Source organism: Phocoena phocoena, chromosome 9, assembly GCF_963924675.1.
Source record: "Phocoena phocoena chromosome 9, mPhoPho1.1, whole genome shotgun sequence".
Classification (NCBI taxonomy): domain Eukaryota; kingdom Metazoa; phylum Chordata; class Mammalia; order Artiodactyla; family Phocoenidae; genus Phocoena; species Phocoena phocoena.
The window spans coordinates 25,013,328-25,037,250 of NC_089227.1; the positions used below are offsets into that span (position 1 = coordinate 25,013,328).

Consider the following 23,923-nt stretch of genomic DNA (forward strand, 5'->3'; position numbering starts at 1 on the left):
TAATACATCTGAATCATCTTTGAGATCAGGGACCATGTCTTAATCATCTTTGTATCATCACATTGTATATAGGATACCCTCAACACATTTCTGTTGAAATAATTTTTTAAAATGGCATTACAACTTCATCTACATTTTTATCCCACTTGGTATCCGACATGGGTTCCAAAGATTTTAATAAAAGAAATTATTTCAGGAAATTAGCATATATCCAATAGGATTATAACATATTGCATTACCATTCAGATTTATATTTCAGAAGAATATCAAGGATTAGCATATGTACAAACTCTATAACTTAATTAAAACAAGATGAAGTTTAAATGCATTGTAACAAATGAAATGAGATTTAATATTTGTTACATTTGTCAAATTCAGTTATCTTCTCTTTCTCAGGCAAGGTTATAAGATTTTAAACTTATTCAATTCACATTATAATGGAGAAATTTTCAAACGCTGACACTATCCTGTGAAATGAATTTAGTTGCCTATAAAACATTGGATTCTGTTTCTTCCAGTGGCAAAGAACAGATGAGGGTATACTTTTATTCTCTCAGGGAAAATAATATAAGCATTTTATACCTCACGTTTTTAGTTCCTTGGTATTGCTCTTAAAAACTAAATCTCCAAAGCAGGATATATTCTTCACTATGTTCTACCGCTTCACCTTCTATCTTATTGGAAGATTACACACACACACCCTAACTTGAAGCAATGTGACAAAAAAATAAAATGACCAATATAAAAACTCATGAAATTCTTTCTTGTATTTCAGCATTGCCCTTGAGAAAGGCCTAGTATTGACATTCAATATATGTAATATTTATCTATTGATATTTTGTGGCCAATCCCTAAAAGATATCTGAATCATTAATAACTAAGTGCCAACTAATTATTCTACTTTTTATGGAAGCAGAAACAGCTTAGATTTAGCAACCATGTACTTTAATATTGTTTAAAATATAAAGCAAAAAACTGGAAGCAAATCAATAATTTTTCAAAAAGCTCAGATTTAGAACCAAGCCATAATTTTCAATTTTGACATAGATTCCTCTCATTTTCAATAAGAGAATTTTTGTTTGTTTTGTTACTGCCTTAATTTGATTTCTTTGTCTGGATATAAAAGCCATCACAATTATTCCTTGTCTTTTTTTCAACCTATTTTCTAGTCCCAACCTACTACTGTTATCTAAAACTCCTCCCTATATTCTCAATATATGAAAATTACGTAATATTTAACTACTCACACGTCAACCAGAATAAGCATGTCTTTAGGAGATGCGGCTCCTTGGATGTACCTGTAACAAATATCATACGAATAAGTTTTTCTCTTGTAAAATATCAAGCATTGATATTTGTTGAACTGCTATTTACTAATCTCAGATATTTTCCAAGCAAGGCCCTACTTCCATTCTATCTAGGTAAATGATGCTCTTTTATTCACAATTCTGTAACATCAACTTTAGAAAAGCTACATTTAACATAAAAGAAATGTCAGAGGCATAATACATAAGGTATGTTTTACAGATATTTATAACAAAGGAATAAGAGATGTGCTTTAATACTAGGAGCAAAAGAAATTAACATCTGAAAGAACATTTCCATAAAAAAAAAAGTTATCCTAAATTCCATTTTGCTGACCACAGGTTCTAAAACTCACTCTAAAGAATAATAATAGGGCTTCCCTGCTGGCGCAGTGGTTAAGAATCTGCCTGCCGATGCAGGGAACATGGGTTTGAACCCTGGTCCGGGAAGATCCCACGTGCCACGGAGCAACTAAGCCTGTGCACCACAACTACCGAGCCTGCGCTCTAGAGCCCACGAGCCACAACTGCTGAGCCCACTTGCCACAGCTACTGAAGCCCTCACACCTAGAGCCCGTGCTCTGCAATAAGAGAAGCCACGACAATGAGAGGCCCGCGCATCGCAACGAAGAGTAGCCCCCGCTCACCACAACTAGAGAAAGCCCGTGAGCAGCAATGAAGACCCAATGCAGCCAAAACTAACTAAATAAATACATAAAGAATAATAATAATAAAAACAAATAATAAGATCGTATCATATATTTAAACACACACAAAAAAACCCGGCAAAAATAGATGAGTGGTCTAATCTGACAAAGGAATAAAGACTGACAAAGGGACAATAAAGTAATTAAAAACAATATATAATGTTGCTTCCAAGAGTTTCAAGTAGTGCTTCTCAGACTTTATAGTATCTTAAAAATCACCTGGAGAGCCAGTTCAAAATGTTGATTTCCACACTCAACCCCAGCCCTACAGATTCAGAATCTCTGCACGTGAAAAGAGACTCAAGGAGAATAGTTCAGCCACTGTAGAGATAACTACAGGTGAATGATCCCGAAAACTCATGCTGCCTGGCCACAGGCTGATGGGAAGTGGGGACCTGCCTTCCCCAACAAGAAGAGCTGCATCTGAACGCAGTGTTCTATTTATTGTCCAAGATTCTAAATCTAACTTCTCAGAAGCCTGCCAGATAACTTGCCAATAAGTTTTCAGGCAACATTTCAGCACAATTAGTAACTATTCAGCACTATATGTTCATGAAACAGAGTTTACAGCTTGCACTCAAGTTTGTTTTTCTATTAGAAGGTAAAATGGCAGGGTTGCTGGGATATTCCAGTGGATATTCCAGTGGAAGGCAAATCTAGTTCATGTCTAGCATCTTGACAAATGGTCCTGACATGCCTCTCCATGAGGAAGACGGAGGACAGGATATCGTCTGTCTCTTCTAGTTGGGACCTAGTTTCTAAGTTTCCGCCGAAACAACTGGTTCCTGAACCCAAATCATGTGATGTCATAGGCTTTGCCTCCACTCAATAACCCATGGCTCCAAAGCCACTAACTTAGAGAAATATTATCAAGAATAATATGTGGATTAATAATACCTGGTACTATTATACATGGTTGGTGTTTATGTAAATTGCTACTGGGACGTTTAATAGGGCACTTTAAAAGCCTTAAATACGTTTCTTTGAATCAACTATTATGTCTCTTAGAATTTGTCTGAACCCTAGCAAAAAGTCAGAAATAACCTAAATGTACAATAATAGGGGATTTTTAAAATAAGTTACCATCTGGTCATTCTTTTAAAATGATGTTACTGTGTCTCTTATGAAAAGATATTGATATGAAAGAGTAGGTTACAAAGAACTATATTGTATAACATGTGAACTCATTAAAAAATATAGAACCACACGATTAAACACATTCAAAAAATGAATTAAAATGCACAAGTTTAATAATTGTTTCCCAGGGAGTGTAATTATGATGTATTTGGTATTTTTTGATTCATATGTTAGGAAAATGAGTTTATTTAGTAGTAAGGAACAAATAAACTTTTTTTTTGGAAAAATGAAACGTGAGCTATATGACTATAACTAGGGGCAGCTCTTACCTTGCGGCTAGTTCTCATTAGTTCACCACCGGAGGCAAACTATATTCTACTCTGTCTAGATGTTGATTATTAGAGCCCTACTCCAAGCAAACTGGGAGACTTTCAATAGAAATCCCCACCAGCTAAAAGAGATTTAGAAATGACATTGACTATAAAACTTAAAGTAGTCCACTTGAAATGCATTTGATGAATCATTTCAACAACTTCATTATCACTGCCCATTGAACTCATCATCTTCATTTAGCTTTAACTGTTTTAAAGTATAAATGTATAAAAAATTCAAATGTATAGAAGGAAAAAAAGAGGTTTTTAAATAATCAGACAATATTCATCCTAATAATGGAAAGATCCCTTGCAACTTTTTAACAAACAAAAAAAAAGAAACTTTATTTTGTCTTTTTCATCTTTTCATGGCTACCCCAAAATTCTTACCATGGTCTCCTGCGTACATCATAAAGGTCAATCTTGTTTGGAGTTCTACTGTTATCAACCCATGGAGAAGCTTAAAAAAAGAGAGAGAGAGAGAAAGTGATTGAGAGACAGCAAGAGAGTGACAGAGCGAGAGAGAGAATTTAAACTTCAAATAGAGAATTAAATCAAACCATTGGGTTGGCCAAAAAGTGCCTTCGGTTTTTAAGTAAAAATAAAAGACAGATTTTTCATTTTCACTAAGAACTTTGTTGAAAAACGTATTCACCTTTTTGTTCTACTACTTTCTGCTATTTTTCAGGCAACTTCATAATTTCATTTCCCCAAAACTTTTTATCTTTTTGAGCAAAGAACTGTTCCAGGTGCCTCTTACAGTCTTCCAGGGAATCGAAATTTTTTCCATTAAGAGAATTTTTTAAAGACCGAAATAAATGGAAATCCGAAGGTATGATGTCTGGTGAATACGGCGGATGAATCAGAACTTCCCAGCCAAGCTGTAACAGTTTTTGCCTGGTCATCAGAGAAACATGTGGTCTTGCATTATCCTGATGGAAGATTATGTGTTTTCTGTTGACCAATTCTGGATGCCTTTTGTCGAGTGCTGCTTTCAGTTGGTCTAATTGGGAGCGGTACTTGTTGGAATTAATCGTTTGGTTTTCTGGAAGGAGCTCATAATAGAGGACTCCTTTCCAGTCCTACCATATACACAACATCACCTTCTTTTGATGAAGACTGGCCTTTGGTGTGGTTGGTGGTGGTTCATTTCACTTATCCCATGATTTGTTCCCATTCCACATTATTGTACAGTATCCACTTTTCATTGCCCGTCACAATTTGTTTTCATTATGTTTAAGTAGAGAATCGCATGCGGAAATATGGTCAAGAAGGTTTCTTCGCTTAACTTACGTGAAACCCGGACATCAAAGTGATGAACATATAACCAAGCTGGTGCAAATGATTTTCAATGCTTATTTGGATATTTTGAGTATGTCGGCTATCTCCCACGTGGTATAATGTTGATTGTTCTCAATTAATGTCTCGATTTTATCGCTATCAACAACTGGTCTACCTGACCTTGGAGCATCCTCCAGCAAGAAATCTCCAGCACGAAACTTCGCAAACCACTTTCGACACGTTTGATCAGTCACAGCACCTTCTCCATACACTGCACAATTTTTTTTGCATTTCTGTTGCGTTTTTACCTTTCTTGAAATAATAAAGCATAATATGCCAAAAATGTTTTTTTCTTCCATCATCAGTATTAAAATGGCTACACAAAAGTTCACCAATTTTGATAAGTCTTTTTTAAATGCACACTGATATGACAGCTGTCACATACTGTCTAACAAAATTGCTTCAAATGAAGTTAAAGACAACTAAGTGCTACTAGAGCCATCTTACAGAAAAAAACTGAACAAACCTTTTGGCTGACCCAATATTAGATTTTATCTAGGAAAGTAATAATTTTAAAAGTCACAAAGTACCAAGGACACATTCTGCTTATCCACAGTAATGTTAAAATGGGAGATACCATTTTTATGCCCTTAACCTTTTTCTTTTTTAAAATTTAAAACAACACAGCAATACAAAAGAAAGTTGTATAAGTCAATTTCTTTTTCATATTATTTCAGAAATAACTTGTTCACAATTGGGATTTTCTGGGTGACAATGAATATGTTTTACCAGGTGTCCAGAGGTTATACATTTTCTTTCTTCTCTACTAACAGAAAAATCTACCTTAAAAGAAAATTTATTTGCCACTAATGAAAACTGTACTTACAATTATTTGATCCTTATATTTTCATTCAATGCTATATTATCTTGGTCTACAAAAAGACTGTTTTTCTTGGATTGTTATCACATAATAGCATAATTTTTTGACCTTATTATTCCCATATTTGATAATGGCCAGCCCATTTGAAATTATCATTTAAAAGTTACATTATAATTAACATAACTGCACAAAAACTTTTCCTGATATTTATTTGAATCATCTGAAGTAATTCAAGTACAGATTCAAGAACCTTCTGTTAGGAGACTTCCCTGGTGGCACAGTGGTTAAGAATCTGCCTTCCAATGCAGGGGATGTGGGTTCAATCCCTGGTCAGGGAACTAGATCCTACATGCATGCCCCAATTAAGAGTTTGCATGCCACAACTAAGGAGCCCACTAGCCACAACTAAGAAGCCCGCCGGCCGCAACTAAGGGGCACACGTGCCACAACTAAGGAGCACAGCCCACAAGCCGCGACTAAGGAGCACATGTGCCACAACTACGGTAGCCCACGAGCCACAACTAAGGAGCCTGCTTGCTGCAACTAAGACCTGGCACAACCAAAATAAATTTTAAAAAATAATAATAAACTTAAAAACAAAAGAATCTTCTGTTAGTTTCAGAGCCTTTATCATTTTGCAGTAAACAGAAAAATAGTACATCTAACTGTATTGCTTTTTAAATGCAATTAATTTACACTATTCTAATTAAATCTAAAATACTTTTGTAAAATACTTTACAAAGCTTCACACACACACACACACACACACACACACCCCTTAGACCCAATGGAGAACAATAAATGCTGATGAATTGGATGATAATTTTATGCTGAAGTCCTCCTCTCCTTGAACACGTTTAAACATATGGCTCTTTGGAAAATTCCTAATAATAATTCATATGACTTATGCCCTTCAATCTATTTTGCCGTTTTATTTATTGAGAAATGATGAAAATTACAGAGAACTTTTCTGAGAATCATGTTTATTAGCCAACTAAGATAATTTGGCCATTTAGGATATGTCAAAAACATATACTACTGAGCCTCTCCTTGACTGTGAATTTTCTTTCTTATTAGCAGCTATATTATAAAACAATTTATTCATTTTAAATGACTAATCACATTTATAAGAAACAGTTAAGTTTAAATATAGCACTCCCCCAACAACCATTTACTGATATAGTCAATGCAACTAAAATGGTAAATTTACTTTAATTCTTTCCATTTGCATTTGCAGAAACATAGAGCCAGTGAGATAAAATGACTTTTTTTTTGGTAGCACTAGAATTAAGCTACAAGCATGCAGGCAGACATATCAGTTCACTTTCAACTATTATCTAACTCCTCAAGATAGGGTCTTTGTAATAACTACATATTTAAATAACTTTTATTCTTCTTTTAGTATACTGTTATGCTGATTGTACATTTATTGCCTCAGCTCCGAATTCACCCATTTATCTTGTTCTATGAAAATATCTCTGGGTCCTTCAAATATTTTTCTTTTACCCACAAGCACAATCTTAAGCTTTGTCCGCAGATGAAGAAAGAAAGATGCTGAATGAGAAAGTGGTTTTTGATTCCTGGTCTGGTTTGTTTGCTCAAACGCTCTGGCAGCAAATGTAGCTTTCCTGGTGTTTGGCTCCTGCAGTGCTTGAGTATTCTCCAGAGCTCGTGGGTAGCTTCTCCAGACCAAGGCTTCTGGAGAGCTCTCTGGTTTTCCAGCAGTACCCCTGGGTATTTTTGTAGTGGAGAGCCTCTGATGAGACACCAGGAACCTTTAAGGGTGAACTTCCTGCAAGTCCTACCAGTGTGACACTGTAGTACCTTCTCTGACATTTGGCGGATCACGACCATGTCCTCTGTAAAAAGATCTGCATCTCAATCCAGGGGCACTGGGGGACCAAAGTCTCTTCCTTGGGCTATTTCTGCCCTATGGGTGGTAGTTATCATATTAAATTATATAACATTTCACCTGCTAGTCCAATATTATTTAGAGTTCTCTATACTTCTAGCCAATCCCTCCTTAATCCCTGCTGTAGTTAATAATTCTTTATTAAATAATTAACTTTTAGGACTTCCCTGGTGGCGTAGTGGTTAAGAATCCACCTGCCAATGCAGGGGACACAGGTTCGATCCCTGGTCCGGGAAGATTCCACATGCCATGGAGCAACTAAGCCCGTGAGCCACAACTAGTGAAGCCCACACATCTAGAGCCCGTGCTCCGCAACAAGAGAAGCCACCGCAGTGAGAAGCCTGCACATCACAACGAAGAGTAGCTCCCGCTTGCCGCAACGAGAGAAAGCCTGCGCACAGAAACGAAGACCCAACGCAGCCAAAAATAAATAATTTAATTAAAAAAAAATAAAATTATCCTTAAAAAAAATTAACTTTTCCTGTTCAAGACATTGTGTTATCTCTCTCCTGACTGGACTCAGACTTACATAAATATTCCACTGAGTTGAGAAGTGAGATTAATCGCCACTGCCAATATAATAGTGGCCATCATGAGCTGAAAGTGGTCAAAACACTGGAATTTGAAAGTCACGCTTAAATTAGATTTCTAAATTTTTTGCAGAGCACATTCACCTAGGATCTATTTTCAGTATAACTGCTAATTGAAATGAACTGTGATATATATTACTATGTTCTATAAAATTTATTTCTTTAAAGACAGAAAAAAGGGCTATAATTTATAGTAGGAGCCAGACCATTACATTTTAACATGTTTTATAATCTTAGATGGTTTCTATTTAAAAATATTAATAATGTTCCCTTAGAAGTCTGCTGAGACACTTACTATTAGGAAATATCCCTCGGTTACATTAAATTATTTATATTATTTTAAAATTAAATAATGTAGTTTCTTCTGTGATATTACTAATTAGTTTGTTGTAAAATCCCACTGTGGTACTTACATGGTACATTATATATATAGGCTCAGAAATATGGAAGGTCAAATAGTAAAAACAGATAACAACCATATACTGCAATTCCCTGAAATAATCAGTTTCATAATGAGGTACAATAAAGGCTCCATGAAAGGAAATCGGAGCTTCTACAGTCCCTGTAAAAAGTGAAATGTCACTCATTTTAGATGTCCCTTTTGCTTTTCAGTAAGATTTTGGAATGACAGGAGAAAGGAGTGGAAATGACAGCCTACAATGTGGGCATCTCATTTCTGAATGCCATCATTAATGGTGATAATGATCATTTATGCTTTTTATTCCTGACAAAAAATGAACTGTGGGTGTATCTGACTAAATCTATCTGATGACATTTCTACTTCACATGACATTTAGGGTGTGCTATGTCAGTATCAAACCACTGAGTTAAAAAAGGTGTTTACCTGTACGTTAACTTAGGATACTGAAATATTCTTGAGGAAGTATGCAGATTGTAGAGGCATTTTCTAGTTAATACGGTCTAAAAAGAATAGAGTATCAATTTTTAAAATTTCTGCTAGGAGACAATAAAGTACAAAATGATGAATTGAGGGCTGATTCCCTTGGTAGAAACACTATTTCAAATGGCATCTAACTGCATTTCCAATTAACTTAAAATGCATTTTCTAATTCTAAAAGACTTCAATTTTTAGTCTCATGGAAAGACAAAAAAAGTAAATTTCACATACTCAAAAATGCCTATAAAAACCAACCCTGTTTCTACTGCCTGGATCTAATTTATGTTATGTGAATCATTTTTTTTAGGCTTGTCTCAATCATCTCCTATGAAGTATTAGTCATGGTTCTGGAATTGCTAGCCAAGATAATGAATTTGGACTGTTCTTTTAAGGAGAAATTAATTCAATAAATCTGTACTGCACAGCTCACAAAATTTCCCGGAATCTGAGTGTTGCTGAGCAACTACTACCGTCTCAGTATGGATTCTACACAGTCCCTAATTTATTTGCATCATGGCTCCACCATCAAGGGTCAGGTACATAACAGAGTGAGGGTTATGTACACATATCAAGGTTTCAGTGCCTCCTGGAAAGCAAATAGCTGTCCTCTTCAGATTTTGAGGCAGCAGATAGGCTCTGCTCCCCAATAAAACTTTTAACCTGGGAAATACCCTAAACATAGAAAGAGAATTCTGTATTAGCTATGGTAACACAAAGTGACTTGAGCAATCTCAAATCTTCTGTTTCTGCACAGTAAAGATTATTTCTGTCTCATCGAGCAGATTAAGTTAGATACTACTAGTCACAAGGCACAGATTCTGCTCCAAACAGGTATTCAGAGGCCTGTAGCTGGTGCAGCTTTTGCATTCTTCAATGCTTGGTTTCCAAGGTCACCTAGGACAGTGACATGCAGCTGACAGAGGGAGGCAGGAAGTTCCAAGGAGAAGGAACAACCAAGTCCTAACAACCTCAGATTTGAAGTGACACATATTTTACTTTCACTCATATTCTGCTGGTAAGAACTAGTCACATGGTCCTACACAGATGCAAGAGTGGTCCTGGCTAGGCAGTCATGCCCAAAAGCAAAACATTAGACTGGAACGGGAAGACAGAACTTTCGTAGACAGCCAGCAGCCTCTGCCACAGGTACAGATAGACAACGTAAAAATGAGTAATGTCCACTACTATGATAACACCAAATGTTCTGTTCTCAGCAATGTTGTCAAGGAAGCCACCTTTAAGATGAGAGAGATAAGAGAGGGCTAAATACAGAACCCAGTAAATGTATAGCACGTTGAGCTTAAGAATGACTTCTAGACTAAATCCTAGGGCTGGGGTTGCTTGCACAAGAAACTTGCTAGAAGAAAAAAATTGGAAGCCAACCACGTGTTGTCATTGATATTTGTGTTACCAAAGAAAGCACAAACCTAGTCTGCAGAAATCTTGCAACTGTTGTGAACCCTAAAGCAGTTTTTGAGCTCTAAACCTGCACCAGAAACAGCAAGGTATGAAAGCTGTTTAACCCCAAGCACGCCCCTTCACATGTGCTTGAAAGGGTTACAGACAAGAGAGTTGCAACCACAGAACACTACCGGGAACAGTCAGATGGGCTAACCAAGAAACTTTATGCAGGAGTAGGAGGTCTTTATATTCCCTTGCCTGGAGGATTATGATACATATCATGGACCAGTGATTGCTCTCTTTTTCCCACTCACTTTTTCCATATGGAAGTTTTTATTGTCATCCAGAAGACAGCACCATTGCCTATCAGATATCTGGTCAGTGATGGGAATAGGGCAGAGAAAGTAACGGGTATTCTGCTGCGTTGTTAGGTAGCCAAATTAGGAAAAGTCATATCCACATGATGGAGAGAATTGCATGTGACCTGGAGATACTGAATTTTGAGCTGAAGGTACCAACTTGTTGGGACTTTGGAACATCTCCTGTGGAAAGGAAGTGAGTATGTTCTATGTATGGGAAAGTGTACACAGATACTTACACTCCCAGAGGAACAGACTGTGACAGGGCTTCAGAATACACTTTTGTTTTTCCTTCTGGTAAAAGTAACCCTAAAGTTTTAGTTGGCTGCCCACAAGAAACTGTACTTCTCAGTCTCTTTTGCCAAGGTGGGGTCATGTGATAAAATTTCAGTCAATAGCATGTGAGCAGAAGTGACACATGTACAATTTGGGGGTCATGCTGCTTCCCTTCCAGTTTTTTCCCCTTTACTTTTGGCCTCAACTGTGGATGTAGTAGTATTGATCCAGTTTTGATCCTACAGATGAGGGCAACAACCTAAGGAATGGCAGATAGATGGAACCCTCAGTCTCTGGAAATCTCATGGACCAGACTTACCCCAACCAACTGATTTACCTACTAAGTAGGAGTTCTACCTGAGAGAAATATTTATAGTCTCTGTTGTGCTAGCTATTGTGTATGGAACTGAATTAATAGCCTGATACAGGTCAGAACTGTACCCAGTGACACAGACCCGAGTCAAGTTTTAAAGCTCGGAGAAAGTGCAAGAGGCAAAAGCTTCATGGAATGTTTGAAATCTATTTCACTATTTTTTCTTATATTGTCTTCTTAGGAGAGTATTATTTTGGCCCTAGGAAACTGCTTATTGTTATATAATATTTATATTGCTAGAATCTAGGCAGTTGTGATGTCTGTCTTATCTTTCATGGATCGATGATGAATTTCAGGGTACACATATGTTTCTGAACAGTGACTGGTCCCCAAACAATAACCATTCCCAGATCAAGTTTTCAAATCCTGAACAACTGAAGCTTTACAGCGTAGAAGCACCAGTGGGATCCACAGGCTGAAGGCAGTCATTCCAGCTGGGTAAATGCTAGTAAGAAGAGTCTATTCCCTTGTCCCTTCAAAATTTTCTCCTCTGACTGGAAATAGCCTAGCGTAGCACTTAAGAGAGAAGTTTTAGAGCTAGTCTACCTAGATTTTCATTGGATAAATTACTTAACCTTTTCCAGTAAAACGGGGGTAATAGTTTCCACCTCCAAGGGTTATAGCTAAGATTCAATTATTTATACACGTAAACATTTAGAACTAGTGGTGACACAATAATAAGTACTCCCTATGTGGATATTTGAAAACAGCATCATTGAGTCACTGGAACTACTTATCATAGGTTGTAGATTTTTTAAAATAATAGATTACTATAAAACGTGCTTAGATTTTAACTACGTAAATGCATACTCTTATGACTAGGGCTTGGAACCTCGTACCATTTTCCCATCCTACCCCCTCCCCATGATGCAGGCTGGTGTCACACACTCAATAAACTTCCTGCGAATCTAAAAACTGACTTCATGAGGTTACCCCAGAAGCCCCTGGAGAATACTGGCAGAAGGAAGAGGGCAGGATGGGAAAGGTGTATAGGCAGGGACACAGATAATGGTAACTCTGTTTCCTATCTGCATTTTTCCCCTTGTTTCATTTTATTTAGAAACTGATTCTCTGAGTTCTACTGTGATAACTTGTTTTCAGCTCTGATATGATCCTGACTTGTTTATCTAGCTTAATTCAGCAAATCCCTATTCTTCACTGCATGCAAGGCTCTGCCTTAGGTGCTAGGGGCACGCACACACACACATTAGATATAGATATAGATTTATATACCTCTTTACCTGCAGTTACTTATATTGCCATGTTTTTTTTAAAAAGAGCATATGAAAATAAATTCTGAAGGAAGAAAAAATTTGATAGCTGTTGCAATCTAGATAAAAACCAAGTTCTCTGAGAGAACAAAATAAAGAAAGATTGCTTTTAGGAAAGCCTTCACATGTCTATACTCTATTTTGAATGATGGATAAGATGCATATGACCAGAAATGGAGGTCTGGGATCAAAGCATATAGAGATAGGAAAAGGGGGGGTCAGGTTGTAGAAAATAAAATGAAACTAAGAGTTTAAAAAGGGGAAAAAAAGGCAATTTGGGGTACATGGTGAAGGTTTAACTGTACAGTAAGAGACAAAACTCAAAATGTAGGCTGGTTTAGAGTTTTTGGATGGCCTCAAGCCACAGCAAGTGAGTCAAATGGAATTAAGTGAACAGTTCCAGACTGTTTAATTTTACTGGAGAAGTGATAATCTAAGTTAACTCCAGATAACTTTTTAATAAATTTATTAGATGTCTCTTTGCACTGTGTGTTAATGTCTTTATATTTGCTCTGTCTCATCTACCTGTGAGCTCCTCCAGAGCAAAATTCTCTCCTACTGGTATTTGAGAATCCTTAGGATACCTCAATTTCTTCAGAAACAGCAGTTTTTGCTTGTTCTTATCAGTTTTCCTCCTTCCAACTCACACTTGACTATACTGACATAATCAAATTCTTTTTAGATTTTAATACCGTTTCTGAACAATGAGACTTGAGGTTCAACGATAGTGTTATATTGGCTTCAGAGCGCCTTTGGTATCTCCACTGTAATATGTCCAGAACACTTCTCTAATTTATAGAAAAATAAGCATTGGAAACTCACATACAGATACATAGTATTAAAGCCAAGGATAAATGATCATAGTTTTAAAAATTAAAGTACTTATTACAAAGTGACTTTCTGGTAATTCTGTAGATGTCAGATAGACCAGGTAAAACATTTCCATTTAAGAAGGGATATTTGTTTGTCAACAGAAGTAACAGATAACAAGGTCAAGTTGTGTGGTTAAGTGAAATATTCCATAAAGTAAATGGTACACAAAGACTTAATCATTTAGATGGTCCATATGTAGTTATTAGCTGTGGCTCAAAAATAAACTTGAACACATTAAGTTCTATGAAGTAAAAGATGAGAAGGATTTACTGGAAAATAATTGCAGATGTGTGCTACATAGAGAAAAACGTGAACTCCAACAGAGAAAAAGCTTTCTGTTTTTGCAAGCAAATAAATCCAGTTAGGTGATGATAATGACATATTTATAAAAACAAACAGTGATTCTACAGGAACAAATTTCTTATTTTTATGTCAGTAAATCTTCTTAGATAATGGGGGAAGGATATATTTCTTAAAAATTTTATATTTGGTATACCTGAGAGAAGTACTTAAAAAGTCTGAATTTTTGACAAAAATGTTTTTAATTTTTCTTAATAAAATATACTGAATATAAAATGAATTACATATCAAAGATGGTTCTATGCATCTAAAAATGGACAGCATAAGGTATACAAATTTAGCAATATATCAAAGAAAAAGGAACAGAATGAGATATTTTAGAAGTTACAAAGAGCTAAAGCTTTTAAACTAAATTTATTCACATATTTTATATACAGTGTTATCCCCCATCAAATTAAGAGCACCTTCCATTTTCATATTAGCATCCTACTTAACTGCTCTCACCTGTGAAATCATTTCATCAGTTAAAGTGTGACTGGATCCATAGGTGATTGCAAAGTTAGCAACTCTGCAACCCTTCCATGAGAAAAATAAGACAGACTCAGGCAAGAGATGAAGTTATGTAAAAGGAAACAAAAATAAGGCTACAGAAATACCTCTGTAAATCAGCATCATGTGAGAATTTCAAAATAATACATTAATTTGTATATATATAAGATGTGTCCCTCAGACAACACAACTTATTGATGGTATATAGAAAAGCAAATCATGTAATTCAGAATATAAACCTTGTGCTTGGGTGTAAATAGAATTATTGTGGACTCTCCTGTCAATACATCAAATTTTACTATTCTAAGTCAAACTCATCATTTTAGTCCCCAAATAAAAATATTTCTGATGTTTTATTTCAGTAAGCATTCTCATATCCAAATTAAAAATTAGTCATCTTAGGGCTTCCCTGGTGGCGCAGTGGCTGGGGGTCCACCTGCCGACGCAGGGGACACAGGTTCCTGCGCTGGTCCGGGAGGATCCCACATGCCGCAGAGCGGCTGGGCCCGTGAGCCATGGCCGTTGAGCCTGCGCGTCCGGAGCCTGTGCTCCGCAACGGGAGAGGCCACAACAGTGAGAGGCCCACGTACCGCAAAAAAAAAAAAAAAAAAAAAAAAAAAATTAGTCATCTTAACTTATATCCTATGTCTGTCACTAAATTCACGTATTCATTTTTATGTTTTTCTCATTTTATCTTTTTTTATTGAGCTATAATTCAGATATAACATTGTGTAAGTTTAAGGTGTACAATGTGTTGATTTGATACACTTTTATGAGGGCTAAGTCAGACAGAAAGACAAATACTGTATGACATCACTTATTGGTAGAACCTAAAAAAGCCAAAACTCACAGAAAGAGTAGAGGAACCACGACAGAGATTTTTTTGTCTCCCAATATCTCTTCTCCCCTTCCTCCTTGGTATAGCTTATGCTTTTTAGCTGTGTACATGGCGCCTTGAAGCTAACTGTGACCATGAGACCACTAAACTCTGGCCAATGTCACGTGAAAGGCTTTGTATGACTTCCAGAAAGTGCCTTAAAAAGGGAGGGAATACCACTCTTAGTCCCTTAAGAAAAAACACAAGTAACAGTGGTAGACACTGCAGCAGACAATTTACTCAGAGGATGACAGAGAAATGATAGGAGTTGTCAACCCCTTATATGTGAAGCTTCCTTATCAGTCCTGGTCTCTGTAACTGATATTCTTTGACTTGAGTGAGAAACAGACCTCCATAGTGTCGAAATCACCATTATTCTGGCTTTTCTTTAACTGGTAGCTAATACTAGTCCTAACTGATACACTGGACTTTAATCATTATTAGCATAAAAAAAAAGTGAAGTAATCATTTCAACATAAAGTGCATTTATACAGCAATCAACAAATGTAGTTAAACATATTTATAGTTATACTTTGTATCCATTCACAAATATCAAAGTAAAAAACAAAAATACAGGTATTTTTTTAAGATAATTGATCAATGCAAGCAGTTCTTTTATAAATGCCCCAAAATGTTGAAGATCCACTGTTATCTTGTTTTCTTCAAATCAACCAGAAATCTATCAAATGCTCCCTTCCTAAATAACCAAAAACGGATTCTTTGGACTACTTTGTCATCTGCTATTTGCTGTTTAAAACATTTTTAAAGTATTTTCCAAAAGAGGGGCTTCCCTGGTGGCACAGTGGTTGAGAGTCTGCCTGCCGATGCAGGGGACACGGGTTCGTGCCCCGGTCCGGGAAGATCCCACATGCTGCGGAGCGGCTGGGCCCGTGAGCCACGGTCGCTGAGCCTGCACGTCCGGAGTCTGTGCTCCGCAACGGGAGAGGCCACAACAGTGAGAGGCCCGCGTACCGCAAAAAAAAAAAAAAAAAAAAAAAAGACTTAAGCAGCTCAAGACAACTGGCTATCCACATGGCAAAAATATGTCCTTCTATATACTTTGCACACAGGTCCTTTTGCATTTTCTTCTACCAAAATCCTAGCAGATATAAGAACAAGGAAGTGTCTCCCTAAGGAATATTTAAAACTAATTCAACATATGTTAGGTTCCTGTACTGTAAACCCACGTTTTTGAAATGAACAAATGAAGGAGGATAAAGAAAGAACAAATGATTAATAAGATATTTTAAAAATGTAATATGAAATTTAGGAAATTTTTAGTTTTCTTTCTTTTTTTTAAGTGCAACTAATTATCTAAAAAGAGTAAGCTGCCTACATTGGCATTTTGACAAGCCACTAAGTCCTGATTACAATCCCAATTACTACAGTAATTGGTACAATTTCAAGAGACACTAATAGATGAAATGCGTAGTTTGTATGTACTGTTTTTATGATGCATAAAAATTCACAAAGTTGATAGCTCTTGAAAGCAGTTTTTTTTTTTTTTTTTTTTTTTTGCGGTATGCGGGCCTCTCACCGCTGTGGCCCCTCCCGTCGTGGAGCACAGGCCCTGGACGCGCAGGCCCAGCGGCCACAGCTCATGGGCCCAGCCGCTCCACAGCATGTGGGATCCTCCCGGACCGGGGCACGAACCCGTGTCCCCTGCATCGGCAGGCAGACTCTCAACCACTGCGCCACCAGGGAAGCCCTTGAAAGCAGTTTTACTAGCATTAAGGTTAATTTATATAAATCAATTAAGGGCTTCTAAAGGAAAGCACTCATAAATTAAACTGATTGTCCAGTCATCACATATTCAACGAAGATGTCACCAGACATGCGTTCCAGCTTTACTCTGCCATGAAACAAGCTGTATAACTAAGGCAAGCCCCTCTAGTTATCCTACAAAGACTGTGAACTTAGCAAATGCTAAAGGTCTAAATGCGTAAGTAAATAAAGATAGGGTCTGCCTTGGAAATCACATTCTTCAACCTCCCAAATTACTGCTGAAGAAATAGGTTCACAGATAGAACATGACTTAGCGGAAGTACACACCTATGCTGATGGCAGCTTTAATACGAATCAAGAACTTCTCTTCCCTCAGTATAATGCTCCTTCTATTATCACACAGCCAGCCTACCTACCTTCTAATTTGGAGAGGAGAAAGAGGGGAAAAAAGAAATACAAGTCATTTTTATAACTTATTTCCATACATATCAACCAAATTAGAAAACAGACAATTTACTGATATTCAGTCTAAGGACAGATGTTAGAGTACAAATTCCCACTAATTACCAAACTGCTATTCAGAATCACTCTGCAGAGGTGCCTTTATATTATGTCAGCTCTAGAGCCCTCCTTATATGGAAGCAGTAGTTGTCTCCATGCAGTTTAAACAACCTAATAAATGGAAATCATGAGGGTGGCTAACCATCACTGACTTTCTCCTACACATTTTAGCAAATAAGAAACATATTTAATTCCTTTTTCCTCTTAACAATTCTACAATTTAACCATTTTATCCTCGTTTCACAGCTCAAGTCTGTGACTGTTTTCCAAAGCTTACCACCACTTCAATTGATGGCAGCGGGATTTATACCCAGGCTATTGGGTATATACCTGCTTAACCCACTCACATCACGTAGCCCTGTTCTAAGTAGCATCTTAGCACTGACAAAGACTATTTTTTTAGACTCTATTGTGAGTCAGAGAATTCTAATTTCTACAAAACACTTTATTTACAATAATGTGGCAACATATTTTAAAGGTAGTTTACAGAATTAAAAAAATGACAATTACAAAATTCTACATTTGTATTGGGTTGGCCAAAAAGTTTGCTCGGGTTTTTCTGTAAGATGATATGGAAAAACCTGAATGAACTTTTTGGCCAACCCAACATTAATATATGAAATAGATTGTTTGATCCTCACAATTTTGTGAGGTAGTGGGGAAGTTGATTTCTCATATTTTCTCACAAACTCAGAGCCTGAGAGATAAAGTTAACCAATTTAGGAAAAAGAAATACAGGACATCCAGTTAAAGTTGAATTTTGATTAAAAAACCACACATTTGAATGTAAATATTTCCCAAGAATTGCATACTTACACTAAAAGGTTCTTCTCTATCTGAAACTGAACTTTAATTGGGCATCCGTTATTTATTTATTTATTTATTTTGCGGTACGCGGGCCTCTCACTGTTGTGGCCTCTCCCGCTGCGGAGCACAGGCCCTGGACGCGCAGGCTCAGCGGCCATGGCTCACGGGCCCAGCCGCTCCACGGCACGTGGGATCCTCCCAGACCAGGGCATGAACCCGCGTCCCCCACATCAGCAGGCAGACTCTCAACCACTGCGCCACCAGGGAAGCCCGGGCATCCTTTATTTTATCTAGCCTCCCTACAGAGAGGTGACTTAACCATGGTCATCACCTAAAACCTACATCTTCTGACCAACTCCACTGTGTGGAGGTACTGCTAGGTATTATTGCTTAGTCATCTGTCTAGAACTCCTTCCACATTTATATTTCAGCTTCTGCTCCCTTGTCAATTGATTGTGACCTCAATTATGTTTTTTAATTTCTCACATGAAGAGAAATCTGGATTTAGGCAAAATTATTCTGGTTGATACTCACTCTTGTAAAAATGCCTACTGTTTTGCATTTTCCAAAGTACTTTTCCTTCTATTATCTCATTGATCACAACAACCCTCAGAGGATAAACTGAGGCCTTGGTGTTCCTATTTTTCAGATTTGATGACTAAAGCTCAGAAAGTTTAGGAGACTCACCCAGTTCCTCACAGCTAGTAGGGAGCTTCTAGCCTGAGGCCCAAATCTTGTTATTTGAAAATCTAATTAAGTAACATTTATTCTATTTCCACTCACAATTAAGATAATTAACAATATTTAAAGGCTATTTTGATATTTGCTTTAACAGACAGTAATCAGTGATGAGCTGCTCTACGTTAATTTGGCTGGTATCAAAATGGCAAGGTTAAAATCAGAGAGGAAAGTATGGCTTACCGAGAAATTTTTTAAGAATCACTTCACTCTAAAAAGTCTTTAAACCTGAAAGAAGTGTGAAATGTGCTGAAAACACATCTTAGCATAAAAAGAAATATAGTGGTCTACCTTTAATTATAATATTGTCTTAGTGTTTTTGCTAAAGAAATTTGGTTCTATTACAGCATTATTACCATAAAGAGCACTCATTCAGCTTTAAAAAAGAGGAAATCTTGCCACATGTGACAACATGAATGAGCCTGGAGGATATTACGCTAAATAAAATAAGCAGACACAGAAGGACAAGTACTACATGATATCACTTATATGATGAATCTAAAATAGTCAAACTTATAGAAGCAGAGTAGAATGGTGGTTGCCAGGGGCTGGGGAAAGTGGGAAATAGGGAGGTATCGATCAAAGGGTACAAAGCTTCAGTTATAAAAAATGAATAAGCCCTAGAGATCTTCTGTATAGCATAGAGCCTGTAAGTAACAATACTGTATTGTGCACTTAAAATTTTGCTAAAAGGGTATGTCGGGCTGCAACCCGCAGGCCTGCAAGCCCTGTACTCTCTCAGCTTCAAGAAGAAAGAGCCTAGAGTCAGTGACAGAGACGTCAATGGTTTAATGGATGGGGGAGCTTATGTGTCTGAAACAAGGTCCTGGAGTGACACCCCATCGTGTACAGCTGCTGGCGGGCAGAACATGGCAGCAGGCTTTGATAGGAGTGGAGGTGGGGAGGGGAGGCGGGGAGGGGAGGTTCCCAGTTACAAGGAGAACTGACACTGATGTCTAGTTGGCTCATCGGTTACCAGGGAAACCAGCAGAGAAGCATGCCCCTCACTGTCCCTTTGGTAATCTATCAGGTGGCGATGTTCTCATCTAAAGCTTAGAATAATCATAAGTTGGGGCTGGTGGCAAGTAAGTAGGCATTTACTGATTAGGCTGTATTATTAGGAGGGAAGGTCAGTCAGGTGAGCAGGGTGTAGGTGAAGCAGGGACTAATTGAGCAGGGGATGGATGGAGAGCAAGAGAACAGCCATCCTGGCTGCTCATCTCCCTGCACAGGGTAGGTCTTATGTTAAGTGTTCTTATCACAAAACATATAATAATAAATAAGAGGGTGGGAGGAAACTTATACAGATGGAAGATAGGCTTTATGGCATTGATTGTGGTGGTGGTATCACCAATGTACTACTTATCTCCAAACTCATCAAGTTGTATACATTAACTACGTACAGCTTTTTGTATGTCAAAAAATAATTTAAAAATAAAATAAAAAGAGCAACTCAGCAACAGACTCACTAAAACTGAAATTTCATTGAGTGTTGTGTTTCATAGCAGTCAAGAGAGCCATTACAGGGGCTCGGAGATCATTTGGTGAGTCAGCTTGTCTGTCAAACACTTGCTGAAAAACAAGACATCACAGAAGAGCCCAGCGTTGCTTCCACAGCTAATGTCCTGGGGGGACCACATGGATTCAGCTAAATTAAACCTTTAAAGATCTTTCCCAAGGTAAAAATGGACAAATGTCAACATATTAGGAAATATATGATTAGGGTTTAAAAAAAATTAAAGCCATAATCCCTCAATTAGCATTTAAAAGAAAAAACATAAAAGATGATTTATTGGTATGTTTACAAATTGCTATTTGTAAAAAGAGCCATCTTTGAAAAGTGTGCAAAATATGATCTATCTTTCCTTCCGCCTCTTGACCCCAATGTTCTCTCTCCCCTTTCTTATACAATCTTCCCTCCCACTCCCATTCCTATTTCTCTCTCATAATCCTTATGTGTCTTTCTTTTATTCATGGCATCATCAATTTCCCTCTAGTACTGGGCTCTTTGTTTCTCCTCATTATCCTAATTTTCTCTTACTTATTTTTTCTCCTTCCTTCAACTGCATATATATGGAATTTTGTATTGAGGTAATATATTTTAAAAGACTTAAAAGTTACATAATGCAATAAGTTATTGATAAATATAAATAATTATATTCATGTATTATTGTTATTACTTGTGTATTTTTTTTTAATTGTACTTATAAATGTCTTTATAAGACCTTCTATAGGGACTTCCCTGGTAGTGCAGTGGTTAAGAATCTGCCTGCCAGTGCAGGGAACAGAGGTTTGAGCCTTGGTCCAGGAAGATCCCACGTGCCGTGGAGCAACTAAGCCTGTGTGCCACAAATACTGAGCCTGTGCTCTAGAGCCCGCAAGCCACAACTACTGAGCCCGTGTGCTGCAACAACTAAAGCCAAGTGCGTAGAGCCCGTGCTCCACAACAAGAGAAGCCACTACAATGAGAAGCCCGCTCGCCCCAACTAGAGAAAGCCCGTGCATAGCAACAAAGACCCAACACAGCCAAAAATAAAAATAAATAAATTTTAAGAATAAAATAAAATAAAAATTTAAAAGACCTGCTATAACTTTAAAGTTTATTATATTAGGTTTACTATGTACATGAGTAATAATACTTTTTTTCTTTATATTACATATGAATATTTTCAAATTCCTGCTATATGGTATTTAACATATTAATAACAAGAGTATTTTAGAAGTGTTGTATTGTACTGAACAATATTTCTGTAAGTAGAAAATTCCACTATTATGTTAACCTACATGGTAATATTTTCTTGACATCAGATATTAACATTAATATTTTTCTAACTCATGATTTTTTTCTACATTGAAATACAGAGTAGGCCTTTCGTATTCCATTGGATTTCTGCAGAAAAATAACTGTCAATGATCTTACCATCTGGCACTTGTTGCAAGAAGTTATATATCGTTACCTAATTTGAGTGCTATTTAGTCTGATAATGCCCACATACTTTTATTCATTGCTATTGCCATACAAAGATAGACATTATCTAATTTCTATTTCACCTCCTTTTCACTCTTGTGACCTTTATTGTTAATAACTATTTTTTAAATGTTTAGAAAACTCAAGTCTAAGAAAAAAATTGTCATATATATTGTAGCTGTTTAAAGCCAAATTACCTAGCATGTATCCCATAACTCAGGTCACGCTTTGAGAAAGTAAATGCATTTTTGCTTGTCATCTTGTTCTGAAAGGTGGAGAAGTTAAAAATACCAACAGACATTTCAGTTAAAGTGTTTTCAATAGGTTCTTGGGATCTACTAGTGATTAATATTTCATTTTCATTATAAAATTACTTCTCCTTATCCTTTTTTTATAAGAATAAAGGACATTACAAAAGGGTTTATTCATGTTAATTTGTAAAATATATTCATTTCATTTAACAAATTCACATTCACTGATTAAAGAAAAGCATCAGTACCTTTCACATAAAAGCAAAGACTTGAAATCTGGAAAGAAAAATTTTATTTAGTTTCTAAAAATTCTATTCAGTTCTCTAATGTGACTCATAGTCCATGCTATGCAGCTGGACCCTTAGAATTGTTTTAGGATTCATGATAACCTCCTGTTCCCGGTCCACAGATACCTGTCCACGGTCTCACTGCAGCCCACCTGATTCCATGGGCCAGCTGCTTCTCAGGTGTTTTGGTTTAAAATAATTTTGGTAGATAATTTTGGTAGATAGATAATTTTGGTAGATACAGAGCCAAGGAAGCAGGAATACTCTTTCCTTTTAATAGTAGTGTGATAACCATCTTTTACCAAGTAAGAGAAAGTAACAGAGTGTTCAAGAAGAACGAAGTCCGGTACTTACAGTTTTATTTGGTACCTCCTGATCACTAAGCACTTACCCGGATAATATCGTGCCAGGCCTGTGGCACTGCCAAACACCTGCCACAACAATGAAGGATCTTCCTCCCGATTTTTCTTGAAAACTTCATCTAAGGCGCTCGTCCAGTTGAGTTCATTTAACACAATTGTTGCTACCCCCCAAAAATAAGAAAAATCAATTAATTCAAATTTGGAATTAATAATTGAACCTGTCTTCTTTTACTTGCAAAATACTGTTACACATTTTCATTGCTTTACCTATAAAAGCGCTCTAACCTGGTGGTAATCAAAAGTTTAGACATGGAATCATTTCTTCAAACACGTTTACATGATGGTGCGGGACCTGTCCTGTGCTTTGTAGATGTTTAGAAGCACCTCTGCCCTCTACCCGCTAGAGGTCAGTAACATCCCCCCAGGTGTGACGAGCAAAACTGTCTCTAGACAACGTCACAGAACCCCTGGGGGGCCAAATTACTTTCTGTTGAGAACCACTGTGATGCATAAAACAGGCAGTATCAGAACCCTGCTGCTGGGAGGTATCTCTTGCACTGAGGCAGTTCTGAAGATGCTTACAAGGCACCACAGTGTGACCACAGTCACACAGTCGTGTGACCACGACTGCCCTCAGTATTTTTGGGGGGGGGGGGGGGTGGGGGGAGAAGGAAGGATTTATTACTTGCAGCAAGTAAGGAGAATACCAGGGATTTTCCCCAGAGCACTGTCTCCCCAAACAGCAAAACTGGGGAATTTTTAAGCTAAGGGTACATGCATATTCACGAAGGGGCTTGGGTGGTATATGCATATTCACGAAGGGGCTTGAGCAGAGGAGAATTCAGCATAGCTCAGTATTGAGGATTCTCTGTGATACACTAACATAGTTTGGTCTGTTACCTGAATCAAAAAAAAAAAAAAAACC

At 37.2% G+C, this 23,923-nt stretch overlaps 1 protein-coding gene across 7 annotated transcripts in view; it reads right to left on the minus strand.

Moving 5' to 3' along the window:
- The window catches only part of CACNA2D1 (calcium voltage-gated channel auxiliary subunit alpha2delta 1), a 504,876-nt gene that overhangs the window by 123,578 nt on the left and 357,375 nt on the right, over positions 1-23,923 (minus strand). For all 7 annotated transcript variants that reach the window (XM_065883782.1, XM_065883785.1, XM_065883783.1 and 4 more), the window contains exons 7-9: positions 23,028-23,159; positions 3,850-3,919; positions 1,248-1,298 (exon numbers count right to left, since the gene is read on the minus strand). In XM_065883782.1, the coding sequence (XP_065739854.1) occupies positions 1,248-1,298; positions 3,850-3,919; positions 23,028-23,159 (253 nt within the window). The remainder of the gene's footprint in view (positions 1-1,247; positions 1,299-3,849; positions 3,920-23,027; positions 23,160-23,923) is intronic.